At 39.1% G+C, this 19,765-nt stretch overlaps 1 protein-coding gene across 2 annotated transcripts in view; it reads right to left on the reverse strand.

The window, feature by feature from the left end:
* Positions 1 to 788: 788 nt before the first annotated feature.
* PSTPIP2 (proline-serine-threonine phosphatase interacting protein 2) overlaps positions 789 to 19,765 on the reverse strand; it is a 65,673-nt gene continuing 46,696 nt past the window's right edge. The window contains exons 6-15 of one of the 2 annotated variants that reach the window (XM_036918693.2): positions 17,589 to 17,651; positions 12,827 to 12,925; positions 12,218 to 12,263; positions 11,213 to 11,292; positions 8,799 to 8,897; positions 7,768 to 7,864; positions 7,568 to 7,649; positions 6,525 to 6,559; positions 4,521 to 4,577; positions 789 to 2,376 (exon numbers count right to left, since the gene is read on the reverse strand). In XM_036918693.2, the coding sequence (XP_036774588.1) occupies positions 4,528 to 4,577; positions 6,525 to 6,559; positions 7,568 to 7,649; positions 7,768 to 7,864; positions 8,799 to 8,897; positions 11,213 to 11,292; positions 12,218 to 12,263; positions 12,827 to 12,925; positions 17,589 to 17,651 (651 nt within the window). In that variant the 3' untranslated portion in view covers positions 789 to 2,376; positions 4,521 to 4,527. Of the gene's footprint in view, positions 2,377 to 4,520; positions 4,581 to 6,524; positions 6,560 to 7,567; positions 7,650 to 7,767; positions 7,865 to 8,798; positions 8,898 to 11,212; positions 11,293 to 12,217; positions 12,264 to 12,826; positions 12,926 to 17,588; positions 17,652 to 19,765 lie in introns of both variants that reach the window. The other variant, XM_036918691.2, reaches the window with a different exon arrangement.

Genomic DNA, 19,765 nt, shown 5'->3' on the forward strand with positions numbered 1-19,765 from the left:
CAATTCTTCCTTACTACTGAATCAGGTGCTGGGGATACAACAGGAAAAATGATAGGGAGGGGCCCTGTTCTCATGGAGGTTACCACCTAGGAGGGAAGATGGGCTTTGAACACTTAATTTCAAGAATGAATCATGTATTAGCTAAAAAGAAGCAAATAATAAATTTGCAAAAATGTGAATAAAAAAGTTTTTATCAAAAAATGGTAAAGAAGTCATGGTTAAATAATGACACCATGTTCCTGGATAGAAATTTTCAGTGTTGTAAACTGTTATTTTTCTCTAAATTATAAATTCAATTCGGACTGTGGTCGCCAAGTGCTATTTCTCATTGGCTAATTACAAGTCTAGGGAAGGAAGTGTATAAGAAGAGCCTGGAACATTTGGTCATATTATAATGTGTTTTACTTCTCTTTTGCTGGGAAATAAACCTCCCCCAAACCCAGGGGCTTAAAACATACAAAAAAATAAAAAACAACAAGAAAGAACGAACGAATTGCAAAAATGAAGGAGTCACTCTTGCAACAGAAAGAATGAAAATCAAGAAAAATATGGGAGGGGAAAAGATACAGCAGTGGAATCCAACTTCGTCCGGAGGCAGGAACAGTGCCTCCCTGAGGAAGTGACTTGCAACTGACACTTGAAGGATCAGCACGAAGTAGCAAGGCACCAGTCTCTGTCTGCATTTGTCCAGCTGTTTTGTCCTTCTAACAACAGCAAATGTGACAAGGAGTCAAATACAGCTTGGAAGAGAGAGATGATTAACTAAAAAATGCACAATAAATTCCAAATCACCAAGAGCTGTTATTTTATTTTGTATCAAATTGAAAGGGCAATAAAATAAAAATATGTTCAATTCATAAAACACTTTCACATCAATTACACTGACCAATAGAGAGAAAAGTGAAATCCCTGAGGAATTGCCAACAATAAATAAAATATTTAAAAATAGAATCTTCTGCATTTGAAGGAAAATTTTCTGAGCTTGTTCAAATTGGGGAAGTCGGTGGCCCTTTGCAAACTTCAGTTTCTCAAAAGGATATCCAACTGATGCAAGTTTCCTGCCATGACAAGAAGCTGCCACTTTCAGTAGCACCTTTCATTAAAAAGGGGGAATAATCAATCATTGTTCCATTTTCCCATTGGTCTTAGAAAGGTTTGCACAGAGCAGGAGAGGAAAATATTTGCTTTTTGTGGTAACAGAATTTTACAACATACCATATGAATACCCATGCTATTTTAACTTGCCATTAACTAAAATGTCTGTTTCCTCCAGTGTGTGAATATTATACAAAAGGCACATAATTTCCCTGCTGTTTTTGAGTTAGCAGAGGAACCCAGATATTTGTGAAAGGTTGATGATGACACTTTAAAAATTCCAGGATCTAGCAAGGGAAAAATTCTTTGTGAAGACCCAGGATTGAGGACCAATTTTGTAACTCTAAAAGTCTCTTCAGGAATAGAACAAAAATAGCATATTTCATTGATTCTAGGATGTACTTTTTCTTTCACACTTTAGCATCTCAAATTCAAATGAAATTGGCCATTAACTGTCATAAGTTAGCTGTCAACTCCCCTACCTGACTTTCTTGGTGGTATATAAGATATAAAGCCATGCTTTACACTCGATGGCTTCTTAGGTTAGATTAAAGTGATACAGTGGGTACATACAGTGAGCCATATAAAAGTAAATCTGACGTTTTAACCCTGGTAGTTTTCCCAGTTGAAAAGATGCTGGCAAAAACATTTGGCATCTTAAATTTCAACTGAACATCACAGCCTCAGGATTAGAAGAATGGTGATGTGGGATGAGCTTACATGCTAGCTCTGGTTCTGTCCCTGATAAGTAAGGGAATTGATTTCACACTTCTGGATCTCATTTCCTCATTTGTAAAGTGAGAAAGTATCATCAGATGGCTTCTAAGTCTTTAGTCAAGAAGGAAGGTTATTGCAAATTTTGCCCCACCAAGTGTGTGTCCTGGTGGAAATTCCATAGCCACATTGGCCCAAAGCCAAAGGGCCTCTGCAGGTTGGTGGTTCAGACCCCTCTGTGGCCACCCCTACCCTCTTCCAGAGTCAAAACTCCAAATCCAGAGATTTTCCTCAATCAAGTAGAAAATAACTCATTTACAACTTTAGTAACTGATGGAAAATGGATAATTCTTCAGTCTGGGGCAATTTGTAAACTTGTTTTAAAAACTTCAGAACACTACTAACTTAAGTTGATCTAAATGTTGACCATAAATTTAAAATATCAAAAAATTACAGCAAGGTTTCACTTCGAAGTCTTCATGATTGACGTAGTTTGGCTATATATTCTACTGTGCTGAGTGCCTCCTTCCATGCCAGAGAAGCACCAGCTGGAAAAAGCTGTGTTTTCTGAAAGAAAATAACAAAGAAATTTCATTTGAACCAAACCATTCATGTCAGCGCCCTGCTCCTACCTTGAGATTTTGATTCAATGAGAGTAAATGTGCTTGGTCAAGGAAAACAAATGATGAGGAATGGGTATTCCCAGTGATGAAAAATGGAATGTGATGACAATAACATTGCTTTATGGTAAATAACACATGTATTTATGTTTTTTGATGCATATACTTTTAAATTCAGAAGTTATAACTTGTCTTTAACTAAACATATTAGAATCAAAAGCAGGAATAGCAGTTAAAATCAACAACTGCCAAACAAATTTCAAATTCCTAAAGCTTCCTATTTAAATTTCAATTCTGAAGGCTCAAATTATTTTAAATGTAGTAAGTAGCTTAATTAGACTATTAACTAAGGTTGAATCCCTTCTTTAAAATGCTCTTCAGTTCAGTCAGTTATGTATATGTTGAGCCCCTGTTCATGGAGCCGCAGTGAAATTATAGAACTCAAGTAAATATGTTGGATTAGCACATTGCATTCAAACAGCAAACTTCTAGGCTCTGAGGAACTAGCATCATTGGGTCAAATGCTACTACTAAGCAACAGAATATATATTTACACAAACAAGGTGAGGGCAGGAAAGAAAGAGGTAAAAAATAAAAAGAAACCCTTGGAGCTGCCAATGCTCTCTCCTATCCATCATCTATGTGGCGTTCCAGAGAGTGCATTTCACCTTTGAATCCCAAGTCCCTGATTTCCCATGTTCTTACTCTACCTCTAACATGGGCCTTGCCTCTTCCCATGAGAAAGAGGGAGGCTTATGAAATGAAAAAGAAATAATGACTGGTTGTCAAGAATACAATTTGTTTGTAGGTCAGAAAATTACATATAATTAGAGGGTAGAGTATTTTATGTCTTCAATTTTCATTATCTTTTAGAGCAAAACTGCTTAAACATTAAACATATTTATTAAGCAATTTAAGGATAGACATTTAAATATAAATAGATACTGACTGTTTCTATCTAATCAAAACAACATGGCTTCTGTCCCACTAGCTAACTGGCTATAAGTCTCAAAGTAGGTGTTTTTAGAGGACTGAAGACAAGCAATGTTTGATGTACTCACTTCAAGAACTTTCCAGGGGTATAGAACACTGAAGGAAAACCACTATGGAGCACTATTAAAACCTGTTTTGTTTCGTAAGTGACAGTAAATGCCACCAACACCACACCAGGAAGTCCATTCCAGTTCGATTATGATTTCCTGCATCCCACTAACTCCTCCTGTCTTCCTAGGAACACACTAGATCAGGAATATGCAAGAGGGTCAACTCTTCAAAACAGTTTTAATTAAAGAAGTAATACATTTTCGTTGTACACAAATTGGAAAACATGGGTAAACAAACACTATTAGCTGTTTAGTAATGTACCCTTTTGGACTTTTTCTTTGCTCATATATGCCTATGTCATCATACCCCAAGATATCCTCATTTGGGTTAAAAGAATTATACAGGATGAAGAGTTTCATTTAGTATTGCTATTTTGGCTTCAGAGGCATTCCTTCACGTTTGTGGAGACTGATGATGACTTGGGACAGGTTGGGAGCACCTGAGTGTCAAAGAAGAGAGTAATCTCTGCAGCTACAGTTGGCTTAGTAGTTCTGCTCTGGGAATCCTTATGATTTGCTAGTTCCGAGCAGTAATAATCTGGTGCAGGATGACCCCTACATGCCCTTACATAATAGGTGAGTGTGATAATATTTGCCTCATTTTCACAGATTTCTTTTTCCTTGACTTCTCCCCTTTAGGGAACAGGGAGTACTCTAAAGGTTAAATTATTTCAAGTGAGAATCATGTGGATTTTGTTTGTGAGCTCTGCCCTAAGAGTAGGTGCATAATAGCCACAGAAGAGCTTAACAAGGGAAGAAAAAGAATTACAGAATAACTAATGAAGGGAAAACATCCTCACTGAAATAGGTATGGAGCTGTGGGGTCCAGAGAGGCTGTCCTGCAGGAACATCACACCCACCAAGGTGCCAGCCTGAAGCAAGGCCTTGCTTGTTTGTAGTGGTGTTATAAAGAAAAGCTTCAAAACCTTCAAAAATAAAATCACCAGTCTAAATGAAACTTGATTTTGTGAAAATTAAAGGTTCTTACCATTGCGTTACTGATAGATCAAACTGTAGTTATCAATCAAAGAATAATCAGGATCATCTGCTAAGGACAGAACACAGAGCAACATTAAGCTTATATTTTCTCATGATAAGATCTTAGCCCTTTTTTAAGGCATTCCACTTAAAGAGTCTAGTGACTGCCCTTTTGTAAAAAGAAAATGTATCTGGCAACAAAACCTATGGTAGTCATGACTACAAACCAGAGAATCATTCATTCACACATTCTGGAAATCACTATTATGATTTCTTTGCCCTTTTCCATCCACACCAAGATAGCAGCTCCCGAAGTAAAATCATCTTTAAAAAATGGATTTAAAAAAGGTTGCACATCAAGAAACAACACATGCTGGTGAGGATGCAGAGAAAAGGGACCCCTCTTGCACTATTGGTAGAAATGTAAATTGGTTCAACCACTGTGGAAAGCAATGTGGAGGTTCCTTAAAAAGCTAAAACTAAAAATACCATTTGACCCAGTCATTCCACTCCTAGCAATTTATCCAAAGAAAATAAAATCCCTGATTTGAAAAGATATATGCACCCCTATGTGTACTGCTGCACTATTTACAATAATCAAGATATGGGAGAAACCTAAATGTCCATCAGTAGATGAATGGATAAAGAAGATGTGGTACATACACACAATGAAATATTATTCAGCTATAAAAATTAAAGAAATCCTGCCATTTGCAACAACATGGCTGGATCTAGGGGGTATTATGCTCAGTGAAATAAGTCAGGTGGTGAAAGACAAATACGAAATGATTTTGCTTATTTGCGGAATATAAAAACAAAGCAAAACAGAAGGAACAAAAGAAGCAGTGAGACTTATAAACACTGAGATGGGACTAGTGGTTACCAAAGGGGAGGGGTTGGAAGCGTGGGTGGGGAGGGAGAAGGAGATTAAGGGAACCTATAATTGGCAATCACAACATAGGTAGATCACTGGGACAGTAATACACCACGGAGAACACAACTAATGACTATAATACCTTACTACGTTGAAAGACAATGACTGCAATGGAGGGGGTGAGGGCTTGGTAATATGTGTGAATGCTGAACCACTGTTTTGTGTATGTGAAACCACCATAAGATTGTATATCAATGATACTTTAACAACAAAAAAAAGTCTCACATCAACAAGTAGTAATTATTTTATTAAAATAAAATAAATTTTTATATATTTTTTGAAGTTTATAATTTCAGCCACTAAATTATTTACTAAGCTGTTAAACATACCATAAGTTGTCTCTTCCCTCATTCCTTTGAACACATGTAGGTATATCTTTCATTTTTTCAAATAATAAATGTCTGTTGAGTACCTACTATGTGCCCATTACTGTGTGAGGTGTTATGAGCAACACAGGAGAAAATAAGGTGTTGGCTTTTGAGGATCTTACAATTACCCAGGAATACAACTAACAAAAAAATGCTAAAATTTGTGGTTCTCCCAAAGGTATCACAGGAGTTCTGATTAAAAAAGAGGTCACTGTTGATGATAGCAGGAGTCTAGTAACCATAATGTTGCTCATGAATTGTAGATTAATGATACAAAAATTTAAAAAATTAAAATAAAAAAGAGGTCACTGTGATTAGCTTGTTATGGGAAGCATACAAAATATACAACAATGGGTTACATTTTTCTAGACATATGTGCCTTCTGTAAATTATAGTTCTATGTAATCCATAGGGAATTATGTATCAGTTTTGCTGTTCCCATGGTCCAAGTTGAAATAATCTCTTAGGTAAGATTGCCTTATAATACATTTCTTTTGATACTCCAGGAACTGATGTCTCCTGGATAAGCTATAACATAGACCACCAATTACCAAATTTCTCTCTGTGACAAATAGCACTGTAGTAAGATTTTAATCCAGGCTTATTCTCTTGGGAATTTGATTCTAATTATTACCTCTTCCCCCTTATTTCAAAACTCTAACTATGCAATCTTAAAGAAAAGCATTTCAAATAGCCTTTCTAGGTGGCATACCTGGTAAAGTTTTAGGAATTGGGAGAGGTCCTCTCCTGTAAGAAATGACAAACAAAGTCTTTGAGATAAGTTCTTGTTATTTTTCTAATTTTCTACTTCACACTACAAGCATATTGCACTCTAATCATAATCTGGTTTCTGTTCTGGAGGGCCAAGGCAAGTTCAGATGAAGGAAAAGCACTGGCCTACTGGACTCTAGGTTGCAGACATTATATGCAAAGGAACAGGAAGCATGGTGGTCAGGAAGCACTTAGTGAACTCTGCCCCCGGCAACCCAGGCTGGCAGGATGAAATTTCATCTGTGTGTGCAAGCTTTCTTGATCTCGTATGTTTACAGTGCTTCCACATGTAAAATGGAAAACACAAAGAGCATCTACTCATTGTGAAGATTAAATGAATGAATTCATATTAAGTGGCATTCTTAAATATTGATAATGGTCATGCAATTCTTTCCCTCTAAATATTCCTTTATGTTTATGAAAACTGGACTGAAAATTCAACAGCTTAGACTTCAAACTGACTGCATGTAAAACAGAAGTCTCTCTTCTCTCAGGATCCTTTACAGATAAAATGTAAATGGAAGAGCATGGTCACATTTCAATAAAACATTATATATGAATAGTGAAATTTGAATTTCATATAATTTTTACACATCATGAAACAGTATCATTTTAAATATTTTTAGCCATCTAAAAATGTAAAAACTATTCTTTACACTCAGGCCCTTCCAAAACAGGCAAGTCAGGTTTGACTCAGGGGACCAGAGTTTGCTGACTCCTGCTTTCTACAGGCTATCAGAAAGGCATAGACAGGATTCATGCACGAGGAATAACAATCATACTCAAACACGATATAGTCCTCCTTAAACTATGACTAATAAAATCCATTAACATTTGTCCTAAAAATGCTACTTTCAAAAACTTAGGAACCTCACCAAGAAAATTTAGTGGTATATATGTTCCAATTCTAAAATGCTTAGAAACACATGACAAAAACATTTACTGAAAGTGTTTTTCTTCACGTGAAAGGTAGCTGGTTATTACCTTGCCAAGTTAGGCCCCACAGTCTTTCCTGGTGGGGCTGCATTCTTCTGGGGACAGTAGAAATTCTCATACATAATGGGTGCTAGGAGAATCATCGAGAAACAAAATATTAGTCTGGCGTCTTCCATTCTCAGTGACATGTGACAAGAAAGACTAACACAATTGCTTAAACAAACCACCAACCCTGCTGCTCCATTCACCTGGTGGAGTCTGTCCAGTTTTTCGTTGATTCACAAAGTATTCTATATCTTTCTCAATGCTGCACATCTCTAAACTCTTACGGACTTCTTCATACATCTAACGAAAAGAAGATTATCAAGATAGATGCATAGGTACATGCGTACACAAGGTACACAAGATACACACGTAATTGTGACACAGCTCATTAAAACAACTTTGAAAGATGCCAAACTCCTTCCCAGATTTTGCTTTGAAAAGAAAAAGAAGACATTCTCAAGTTTTGGACTCATATAAAAGGATTTCTCTGATACTTATAGGTTAAAAAAAAATTTTTTTTAAGATGACAAGAAATGCATCTTTGTAACAGCAGAAAATCCTTGGTGGAAAGTTTTTTAAAAAAAAAAAAAACACTTACAGGACAAAGAAAATAGATACCAAGTCCCATGAAACAAGACCAATGCCACACACAAAATGCAAAGACAATTAGTTAACTTGGAGAAAAGTTCCTCCAGTCAATCCTACAGGTTTTCTGGGTGTTTCTTTCTTCTAAAATGAATGCCTTTCTGAGTGCGGGTGGCTATTTCTTAGCAAAAAAGGTTGTGATGATTTGGTTCTGGTCCCTCTGGAACCCCATGAGGACTGCTGTGCACAAGTTAAGCTTGGAAAATGCCCTGGGAATACCACTGAAGTAAGTCCTGAACCCTGCAGTGATCACTAGCCTGGGCATGAATCTATCTGTTAGTACTTGGGGCTGTCCTCAAGTGACCTATGGGGCTCATATTCATGCTGTGACATCTCTGTCTTCCATAAATTAAACTGCATTTGGGTCTCACGTTTCTGCTCTCTTGCCCTAACTCTGAATTTCTATAAGATTAAGTCATGGCAGTAACATTGGACCAGGAGTCAGGCAGGCTAGGTTTTCTTCTGTCAACTCACTCTGTGGCCTTAGGCAAGTCACTGTACCTCCTTGGGCCTTAAGTGAGGGGAGAACTAATAAATGTCCATGCTTCCTTCCATTTTAATGAATTCTCCATGAATGCCTCTGACTTACATCATCACTTGTGACACATTGCTGTGACAGCTGATTCAGGTGTACCCACAAGGCATTCCGAAAGAAGTTTATTCGTTCACATTCTTGAACTTCAAATACCTACAGAAACATAACTACGTGTACATACATATGCAGAGAAAGTTACCGTGTGCCTAGACTGGTTATGACTAAAAAAAACAGTGTCAACCCTCAACTATCTGTAAGCTTATTGCCCCACGGAGGGTACTCCCCCACCACCAAGGAAGCTCACAGACTTACTACAGGCAAAGAATGCAAATGGATTCTAAGATGGTATTCACACAAACAGGATTGGATATACTCCGGAAAGTAAGAGGTAATGAGGAACCCAGACACAAAGATTCTAACCTGGATTCCAGCTCACATTTCCAACTGCCTAAGGGGAATCTCTACCTGGGCAGCTTGACAGAGCCTCAGATTAAAAACTCTGCCCACCAGCCACCCCCATGCCCTCTCCCACTACCACCACCAACACGTGCCACATCCCCCACCCAACTCCCCACACCATGAATGAATTCAAGTGGCAAAATGATCACAATTGTTGAAGCTAGTTGATGAGTACATGGGGGTCTTGTACTTATCTTCTATCTTTGTATATATTTGAAATTTTCCTTAATGAAAAAGTTGTTTTTAAAAAGTCACTTTCTGATATAGACAAAAATCAACCTTTGGAAAATCAAGCTATTCTATAAATCGGATGCTATTCTATTCAACAATGGATGTTATATTAATGTGCTTTTTCAGTACTAAATACAACACTTAGTATTACATCAAAATTTTTTTATAATGTAAAATTTCAAACATATACAAGAGTGGAGAGAATAGTATAATGAATCCCCATGTATCCACCAGCTTACACATGATTTATCAACTCACAACAGATTCTGCTTTACCTATGTCCCTACCAGCTCACCTATTTCCTGGAGGATTTTAAAGAAATACATTGTCTTTATTACGGAATATTTCACATAGAATCATAGAGAGTAATATAACGAATAACCATGTTAACAATCACCTAGCTTTGTCAAAAATTTTGGCTGTATTTACTTCAGATTCTGTTTAAACCCATGTGCGCTCTCACCAATATCACCCTCCTGCTTCCCTGGAGATAACCATTATCCTGTTTATCATTCCCATGCCAGTTATTATAATATTTACATATCAATACAATGTATGTGATATTGCTTTGCATGTTTTTAAACCTTATAAAAAGGGCATTATTCCAGGCTTTTCCACGAGAGTGTCGAGTTAAGGAAGTAAAGCAGGAAAAGTCTTAGGAGGGGGATAGTGACCCATAGTATTAGATAGTAGAGACAGGAAAACAACCTGATAGTAGAGACAGGCCCACTGGACCTCACGCCAAGGGGGTCACTGGTTCCCCTCAGAGGAGCAAAGCCCAGATACAGCCGACTGGGACAGGCAGGGACAGGCAATGTGGACGTGGAGACAACTCCATCAAGAAGAGAGGAGAGGGTAGCAGCTGGGAAGCAAGTACTGGTAGGCTTTAAAGCCTGAAATGAGCTGTGTTTGTGTAAATGATAGAAGTTCACGTTCAAGGGAGCTGTGACAAGGTGGTGTGGGGATGCGGGCCAGACGGGCTTGAGCCACAGAGGTGGGATGAGACCCTGATAGGGCAGGAGCAGCCCCGTGCAAATATAACAGGATAAAAGGAGAAGAGAGGTGTGTGTAGATCAGCCGTCCTCTGGCTTGAATTTGCATCAGAACCATCTGGAAGCCTTATTAACACAGGGGTCCCTGAGCCCACTTTCAGAGTTGATGATAGAGTAGGTCTGGAGTTGGTCTGAAATTCTGCATCTCTAACAAGTTCCCAGCTGATGCTCATGCTACGGTCCTTTGAGATCCACTGGTGAGAAATCGTGTAGACACGGTGAAAGAAACTCAAGAAAGTTTCCAGGTTACGTCTTTATCTTCTCTGGGCAATTGTAAGTGAGGTCATGTGCAGAAAATGAAAGGAGGCAATAGTGCAGTCAGAGGCATAGGAGGGTAAAGCATTCTAAATCCTGCTCACCTGCTACCTGCCCTTTCCTTATCACACAGCAAGTTCAGGTGAGGCTCTCCGAGGGGCTACTCAGCCACTAACTCAGCCGTTTATCATGGCCCTAACCAAACATTAGGGGGAGGCCTTGCATAGAGCTGGACAACATGCTCAGGATGGGCAGGAGGCAGAACAAGGAAGTTTAGGGAAAAACATTTCAGTTCCTTTCATCCTCCACTTAAATTCCTGATTTCCAATTTGCCCTCAGGTAATTCCATGAGAATTGGGGGGCCTATAATAAGAGGGTGGGTCGTTTCTACAAAAGTAAATTCTCCAAGTTCTAGGAGGAAGACCTGCCCTCTCCCAAGTGGCTTCCCATTCCAGTTTGGGTTCCAGGTACCTCACAGGCCTTGATGTGCTCATTCTGCCACTCTTCGCGGACCTTATCCAGGGTACTGATGTGCAGCATGTACACTTTGTCTGCAATGGAGTGGGGGGTCCTGAGATCAGAAACCAGAGGGGGGGGGCTCCAGCCCCACCCCTCAGCTCATCCCAGATGGCAAATGAAACTCTTCATCATGAATTTTCAGGGCCCCATGGAGCTCTAGATATCGGAAGGCCATAATTACATCTCTCTCATAGCATCTTGGTGAAATGAGAAAAGGTGGGATCACTTTGTTTTTAAATGATAAAACAAGCAATTAGCAAGATATGCTCCAAGGAATTGAAAAAGAAAACTCACGGGAACCTCAGCCAGGGTTCTCTTTCTCAACTGAGCCTCTAGCTTCCACCCCTTTCCATTTTCAGGAAAGCTATCCAATGAGGGACGCAGAGAGGAGAACTACCAAGTTACTCTAGTTTTGCATTTAGAGACTTCTTAAGCCATGAGAGGCTTGTCTTCTGCAGGGTACTCTGGGAATTGGCAGCCTTTGCAAACATGTGATTTGGAGCTTAGATTTTGTTGATGACAAGCCCTGGCAACTTTGCTGTTTCTTTCATAGAGAGTTATCAGGGCTGAGATGGGCTCTTAAGAGAGATGTTCCCAATCCATCAGAGTGAGGACCTGATTACAAAGCAGCTGCCACATGACCCCCTCTCCCACCACCACTACTACCATTCAATTACAAGTGAGGCAGGAAAACCCAGGCAGGCGGTGGCCAGAAACTGCTGCCTCACTTGCTTCCTCCCACTTTCCACGTCCTGATATATACCCTCTCTCATCCCTCTTCTCCTTTCCTCCCTCCCCACCCTTTCTCCTTCTGTTTCTCTTTTTTTCTCTCCTGATGTCTTGTTAATCCTACTGTGCATCCATATTTGTTGTAAGGTGTTTACAACCACCTGCCTCAGATTTAGCATGACATAACTCACCATGATCCTCCCCCGTCCCTTGGAGCAGCCCCCTCACCTGAGTCCTCTACTGCGGTCTTTGAAGTTGCCAGTTTCACAAAAAGCTGTGAAGACAGAAAAGAACAAGAGATGGGAGATGCCGGGCAGGCCTCTAAAGGCAAAATAGACTGAAAAGCAATGGCTGTGAATATAGGTTGGTCACAAGAATGGTGGTACAGCACGGAGAATAGTCAATGACCCTGTAACATCTTACTACGTAGACAGATAGTGACCACACTAGAGAGGGTGAGGATTTAATAATATGGGTAACTGTTGAACCACTGTGTTGTATATTTGAAACCAACGTAAGATTGTGTATCAATGATACTTTAATAATTAAAAAAAAACAATGACTGTGAAGAGACAAGTGCTAGTCAAGTCTTAACTGTGTTTCTCTCACAAGCAAATCATTCAACTTGTCCTCTGATCTTATAGCACATGGACTTTTCTAGAATTTCCTCAATCCCCAAAATGTGACAAGGGTCTTTCTAGTTCAGAGGATTCTAATAGCCCAAAGGATGGTATTTCCAGGGGCTTTGGGTGCCTATTTATTTTTAAGATCATTAATTGCCTTTAACTTCATATATCTAAATCTCAGATTATTCAGGCTGTCAGCTCTCGCAGGTACCTTTTCTTGTTGCTTTGGGTTTACCAGGTTGGCACTCCGGTGGACGGCCTGCTCTGCTTCATCTTTGTCTCGGCATTTCTGTTCATAGTTCTTCTTTGCCTTTATTGTTAGGAGCCAAAAGAGGACCAAGACAGGTGAGCAGAACATAACCCTGGAAAGTAGCCACCCTAGCTTGCCAAGCCCAGGATTTGGCCACTCTGATTAGGGCTGTGATCACCCCTAGACCAGAGCTCTCTGAGGCTGATGCTCTTTTGTATTTATTTTTAGAAGGTCTCTCTAGCCCTTTTCCAAGTGCTGTTTGTAGTGGCAACCTGATCAAGGAGGCGATACTCCGATTTGGCAAACACAAAGTACATGAGCTTTGGAAACTGATTGGAGCAAACGATGGAATTTGAAAGGCAAAATCAAAAAAGTTTGTGACTATAAGATGTATAATCCAACATGTATATAACATTCATAATCCTCAGAACTTAGATGCCACCACTTGGCCATGGTAATTATAATTATGCTTCAATATTCTAATGTGACTCACCATAGCAGGTGGATAGTGAGGAGGACATCAATCCCATCACTTCTGTCACTTATGAATGGTCCTGTTCTTTTTTTATTTAAAGAATTCTGCTTAAGCTAGTTTGAAAGTAGGCTGTGTTCTATCCTGTGCTACTATTACCTCCAGGAGTGGAAACAGTTCTCAAACTAGAGTGAGTGGACCAACTAAGTTTGTTTCAACTACTGAGGCAAAGACAACTTGCTCAAACCAGGCAAAACTGTGAGTCATTTAGCTAGTAAATAAAAATGGCGAACTCCCCCCACAAAAGCTTAAAAATGAAGACTCTTCTGCAGAGTTGGTTTGTGCTCATTGAATATTTCATGTGCTTCCCTGCATTTCTTAGCATCCTCCACCACTCAGTGGGAGCTAACCTTTTAGTAAATGACCATACAATTCCACCTGTGGTACATACACATAGAAGTAAAAGTTCATAATTTTTCATAATTACAAGCCCATAAGATAGTTATGCAACAGTACTTTTCTTTGCAACAATATGTGATAGACATGTTTCTGTATCATGCATGATCCCTGTAGCTAAACACTTTTAATGGTTGCAAACACACACACATATACAAGCCATAGTTTTCTTAACCAACTTTCCATTGGTAGAAATTATCTTGTTTCTCATTTTTTTTAACATAGAAATACTATCATTTTACTTTGGATAGTGTGAACTTATCTATATACATTAAATTCCTACAAGGGTAGTTGTTTGGTAAAAGACTGTATACACATCCAATCTCCTTCCAATTTACACTCCCACCATATATGAGAATACATTTCCTCACACTCTCACCAACATCAAGCTTAGACAATATTTTTAACCTTTTCTAATACCAGAGGTGAGAATGTTAGAATAAAAATACAAAGAAAACTATCCTTACTACTAAGGTGGTATATCCTTTCTATTTCATGTCTTTTACCAGCTTTTCTATTAGAGCATTCTTTGTTTTAATTGGTTTTGAAGAGCTCAGTCTATATTAGGAACACTAACAGGCTATAAGGTATGTAAGTGACAGATATTTTTCCCATTTATCGTATCTCCTGAAGCCACATGTAAGACATTTTTTTCCTGTTGCTCTGAAGAAGTCTTAAATTTTAATGTCAGTTATCAGTTTTCCTCTATCCTGCCTTTTTAATATGACATATTAAACATTTTTTCTCTGTTGCTACACAGTCTCCACAATCACATTTTTAAGGTTACATTATTTACTCTTTCTCCATATTTTGGTCACTAAGTCACTTACAATTTTCAGTATTACAAGTAGTGAACAAGTTCATGCCTTTGCTTTCCTTATTTGGGATGATTTCCTAAAAAGAGAGTCTTAGATTCTTAGCTTAAGCTTGATGAGGTATGATCATATTTTGCATAATTGCAAAATGCTTCTTTAAAAGGTCTTATAGGCTTCTGGAAGATGGAACAGATTTACTTTTCCATTCTCCTCCACAGAGGTACAATAATAAATGCTGGATATTCTATAGAAAACAAACATAAGACTCTAAAAGATGGAGAGAAGGCAGACCCGCCAGTGACCTTGGTTTCAGCAGAGCAACTTATAAGTGAGTTCCCTAGGATTTCTTCTTGTCTCATATATCACAGAAGGAGTGCCAAAGAAGGAGGCAGCCACAAATGACAATAGGTACAGACGTAGTCCCAACAAAAGCCTACTCCCTTCAGCCAAGAAACCAGAAAAGGGATAGCCTAGCAGGACAGAAAGTTCTGTAAAAAAACTAGCACATACTTAAAAAACAAATACCACATAGAAAACTGTGCCCTGCTCCACACACACATGCACCCAGCAAAGGCCAAGGAGAGCTGAGACTTCCACCCTCACCACTGTAACCAGGTGCCCAGCTGCCCTGCCAACATGGCATCAGCAGGTGATCAGACCCCATCAAACTGGGGAACTGGAACTCTCATTCCCACTGGGAGGTAACTAAGCCCCACACACGGTGCCAGTGGGAACCACACGGGGACCCTGGACTCCCATCGCCCCACCTGGCAGTATTATGGTGCAGCCCCTCTAGGGGTGGTGTCAGAGAAGTTCTGTGGAGAATCAGGACTTGAACCACCTCCCAGGAGTAACAAGGCCACACCAGCCCTGTGGTATCAGCAGATGCCAAGGGGGGAACCTGGACTTTTTACTCCCACATAGCAGTAATGAGGTGGTACCTCACTTTCCCCTGCTAGAGGGCTGTCAGAGTAAGCCAGCCAAAATAGAAGGTTTAAGTAAGATCCAGGACCTTGTAACATACCTGAAATGTTCAAAATGAATTGAGTATCACTCATGATACCAAGAACCAGTAAATTCTGACTCTGAATGAGAAAAGACCATCAATAGATGCCAATATTAAGAAGACAGAGATGTTAGAATTATCTCAGGAATATTTTTAAGCAGCTACTGTGTATATATATTCAACAAGAAATTACAAATATACTTGAAGCAAATGAAAATAGTCTTAGCATAGAAATGAAAGCTCAGCAAAGAAACAGAAGGTACAGAGAACCAAATGGAAATTTTAGAACTGAAATAAAAAACTGAAAGCATGGACTGAAGAAGAGAATGGAAGGCACAGAAGAAAGAATGGGTAGACAGGAAGTTAGTATAGAAATTACATTATCTTGTAATACTGTGTGTCAACTACCCTTCAATAAAAAATAATTATTTAAAAAAAAAAAAAAGAAATTACATTATCTGAACAACAGAAAGAGAATAGGCTGAAAAAAATGAACAGAGACTCCTGGATGTTTGGCATGATAACAAAAGATCTAATGCTCATGTCCTTGGAATCCTAGGAGAGGAGGGTGGGCTGAAAATTCCAAATTTGGCAAAAGATAAACACCTACAGATTTAAGATATTATCAAACCCCAAAGAAATCCATGACAAGATATATACGTGAACTTCTGAAAAAAGAAAATACCTTAAAACAGAAATGACATCTTATCTATAAGGGAAAATCTATTTGCATTACTGTAGCTTTCTTATCAGAAACTATGGAGGCCACAATGAAGTGACACAGCATTGCTCAACTACTGAGAGAAATGAACTCTCCACACATAATCCTACATCAAGAGAAAATATCCTTTAAGTATGAAGGGGAAACCAAGACATTCTCAGATGAAGGAAAACTAAGTATTTGCTGCTAGCAGGTCTATCCTGAAGAACGGCTGAAAGAAGTTCTCTGAGCAAAATGAAACCAGAAATGAGAAGCCGTGGAACATCAGAAGGAAAAAAGTAGACAGTAAGCAAAAATGAGTAAATACGATAGGCTTCCTTTTTCCTCTTGATTTTTTTCTAAATTATTTTTGACATTTGAAGCCAAATTATCACACCAATATGGCTCTAAATGCTGGTAGAGGAAACAGTTAAGAAAATTAAGTTTCAATAACGCTTTCACTTTAATTGTGAGAAAGCTTGCCCCAGATTGCTCAAAATATAAATGGTCTGGGAACAATCACTGTATCAACAAACACTATTTCTGCATTATACTGACATTATTCTCTATTTATCAATTGCTTTTGAGGTGATCTGCATCAAAGAAAAAAATGATGCAGAGCAGACTGCATGCCATCACCATTGGTGACATTTTCTTTTTTAACTGGGTTACCAGATACCATGTCATAGTTAGCATATCATGTTGACACTCTGTTCAAAGATGGAGTTGTGGGTGTTTCAGTAACAGAGTCCATTGTATCCAGAGTTAACAGATTCATGAAAAGCTAGACTGAAGCCCCTAGCAATTTGTCTTAATTGTGTCTTCTTAAGCATTTTTTAAAATCAATTACTTAAGGCTTTTACAATTTGCAGATATCTTAAAACAGTAAGGGGTCACTTGATAAAATAGGTAAGAAATTGAGATTCAAAACAGTTACAGGGCAAGAGCTCAAATTCAACAAGATAAATAGCATCATTCAGTATAGACTTTTGTGTCTTATCTGAAATACTTAAATGGATTTGTTATACTATCCCATATTACCAGAAAGATACCATCATTCCATTTCCTCTATCTGGTTTCATCTTAAATCTTTCCAAGGCCTTAAAAAGAAGGAGAAGTCCACCCACTAAAGGTTGTTTTCTCTAAACTACTGCACTAATAAATAATAACACTATTGAAATGTTATTTTTAGGAATATGATCATACACAGCACAGGACTTCAGAAAATGTCAACATTACCAAAAAACAAAACAAAGCAAGAAAGTTAGACTCACATCCATGGTTTTCTTGAATTGTAAGCTCTTTTGCTTATGGGCAGCATCCATTATAAGCTCTGTCTGTGAAGAGAGCACAAGTACTATTAATGAAAACAAATTATAGTGAATAGCAGTTTATCTTGAAGGCTAAGTGCTCAATGGATTATCTCATTTAGTCCTCACACATCCCCAGAAGGTAAATGTGCTCTTTATTGCTCCCATAATACACAAACGAGGGAACTGCAGCCCAGAGAGCCTGAACAATTTGCCAATGACCAAGCAGTAAGTTACTGGAGCAGCTGCTGAGTGGTCTGTCTCCCCACATCCAGACTGTATTCATAAAACTGGAAAGCCAGTGTCTCCTTTCTTCAGAGATTGCTCTCTAGAAGCAGAACAACACTCTGCCATGATCACCCCATCCTAATGGAGAGGGTAAACAACGTGGGCATTGGAGGAGACAGTGACTGACCAGATGCTGTCTGGCTGGCTTAAAACATTCTGGGCTTCGGGAGGGAGGGACCTCAAACTCTAAAATAGCAGGAATCCTGAAAGTGGCTCCCCAGACCCCTCCCTGCTGTGCCGAGCCCCAGGGTGAGAACCTTGTCCTTGACTCTCTCCACCAGCATCCATACTGCCCTTCACTCTGCTGCTTTTAGTTGCAAGTCCACTTCATCCAGGAGGTTCCTGAACCTCAGAGATTAGGTTAGGTGTCCCCACTATATGTTCAGGTTCAACACACTTTATCATGAGTACTGTGTCCCATCAGTCTCTCTGGCCATGCTCTACACTCAGTGAGGGATGGATAATCTTGTCTGCATTGTTCTCCATTCTCAAAAGATGTAAGTTGTATAAGTGAGTATGCACTAACTTCTGACCAGCCATTCTACCTGCATCTCCTCTTCTCAGTTTACTAAAAGAAACCAATAATGGCTTTCCTTGACTAGTGGAAATGGCTTAATTTCCAAGAAGTGAAAGACCAAGCATGCAGGGTTTAACCACGGAAAATGAGAAGTTAAAATTGACACATTTTTCTCCCAAGGTTTGATTTTTTTTTAAGTACCTAAAACCGGAAGTGGTACAACCCAGAGTTCACTGTGACACAAGTAATTACACAGTTATTAATAAGCTTTGGACTTGTCAAAGAAAGGTCAGGACGTGTCTTCCTGCTGTAGAGGGCACATAAAACCCAGGAAACTTGGGTGACAGTGGTGGATGAAGCATAGGCTGCTCTATTGCTTAACAAAATTCAAAACATCTTCTAGCTATGAGAATTTGGTCTTTGTAATTTGTTGGAGGGGAAGTGTCGGAAGGCTTGCAAAATTAACAAAGCTCTCCCTGAAATGACTAGGACTACCAAAGGCACTTGAAAATGTGAGGAAATGACCTTCCTCTCCTCTTAGTGGAAATCATGTGTGCATAGACTCTGAGTGTCCAAGGCATTTTGCTTTTGAAAAATTGTAATTCATCTAGAGAGGTGGGCAGAGCTGGCAATGTCAGCCAAAAAAGTTTGACTACCCAGTGAGTGGGTGTAATAGACATATTAATTCTGCTCTGAAAAATGGCCCAGAAGCACCCCTCAAAACTGATACATGAAGCGTGAGTGTGTGTAAAAGTACTTGATAATGGTGTCCCTAATGTTCGTTCCACCCTTCCTTCCTAGTAAGAGACACAACTCTAAGAGCAGCTCATGAAATGACAAGAGATGCAGAGCAGACAGGTTCTTAAGATGCCATCACCGCTCCAAATGCCAAATGACCACCAAGGAAGCTGGAATTAGCCTCTGATTTAGGACCACAGGTAAAGTTGCTGAGATTGAGGTACAGGTACAATCAGCCTTAATGGCTGTTTATTAGATACATACACTGAAGAAAATGACCCTGGGTCGGTAAAGGGCCAGAATGAGAAAAGGCTTCCAAAAAGTCCAGGCAGAGCTGTCCAGGAAGACCTGGCTGCCAATCTTTGGATGCCAGACAGGGAAGAGCTTGTGCCCCACATGAAGCTGAGGTCCCAACCTTGGAGACCAGATATTTAAAAATTCTGGAAGGGCCTTACTTGGCTGCCAGGCAAACATGAATATACAAGGAATAAAATAGAAGGGAGTCAGAACAGTATCTGATCTACTATAAGGAACTAGTTTAAGAACACTTTAATGTAAATCTGACTTATTTTCTTGATCCTTATAAGTCCCCAAATGT

Source organism: Manis pentadactyla, chromosome 6 (genome assembly GCF_030020395.1).
Source record: "Manis pentadactyla isolate mManPen7 chromosome 6, mManPen7.hap1, whole genome shotgun sequence".
In the NCBI taxonomy this organism is placed as follows: Eukaryota; Metazoa; Chordata; class Mammalia; order Pholidota; family Manidae; genus Manis; species Manis pentadactyla.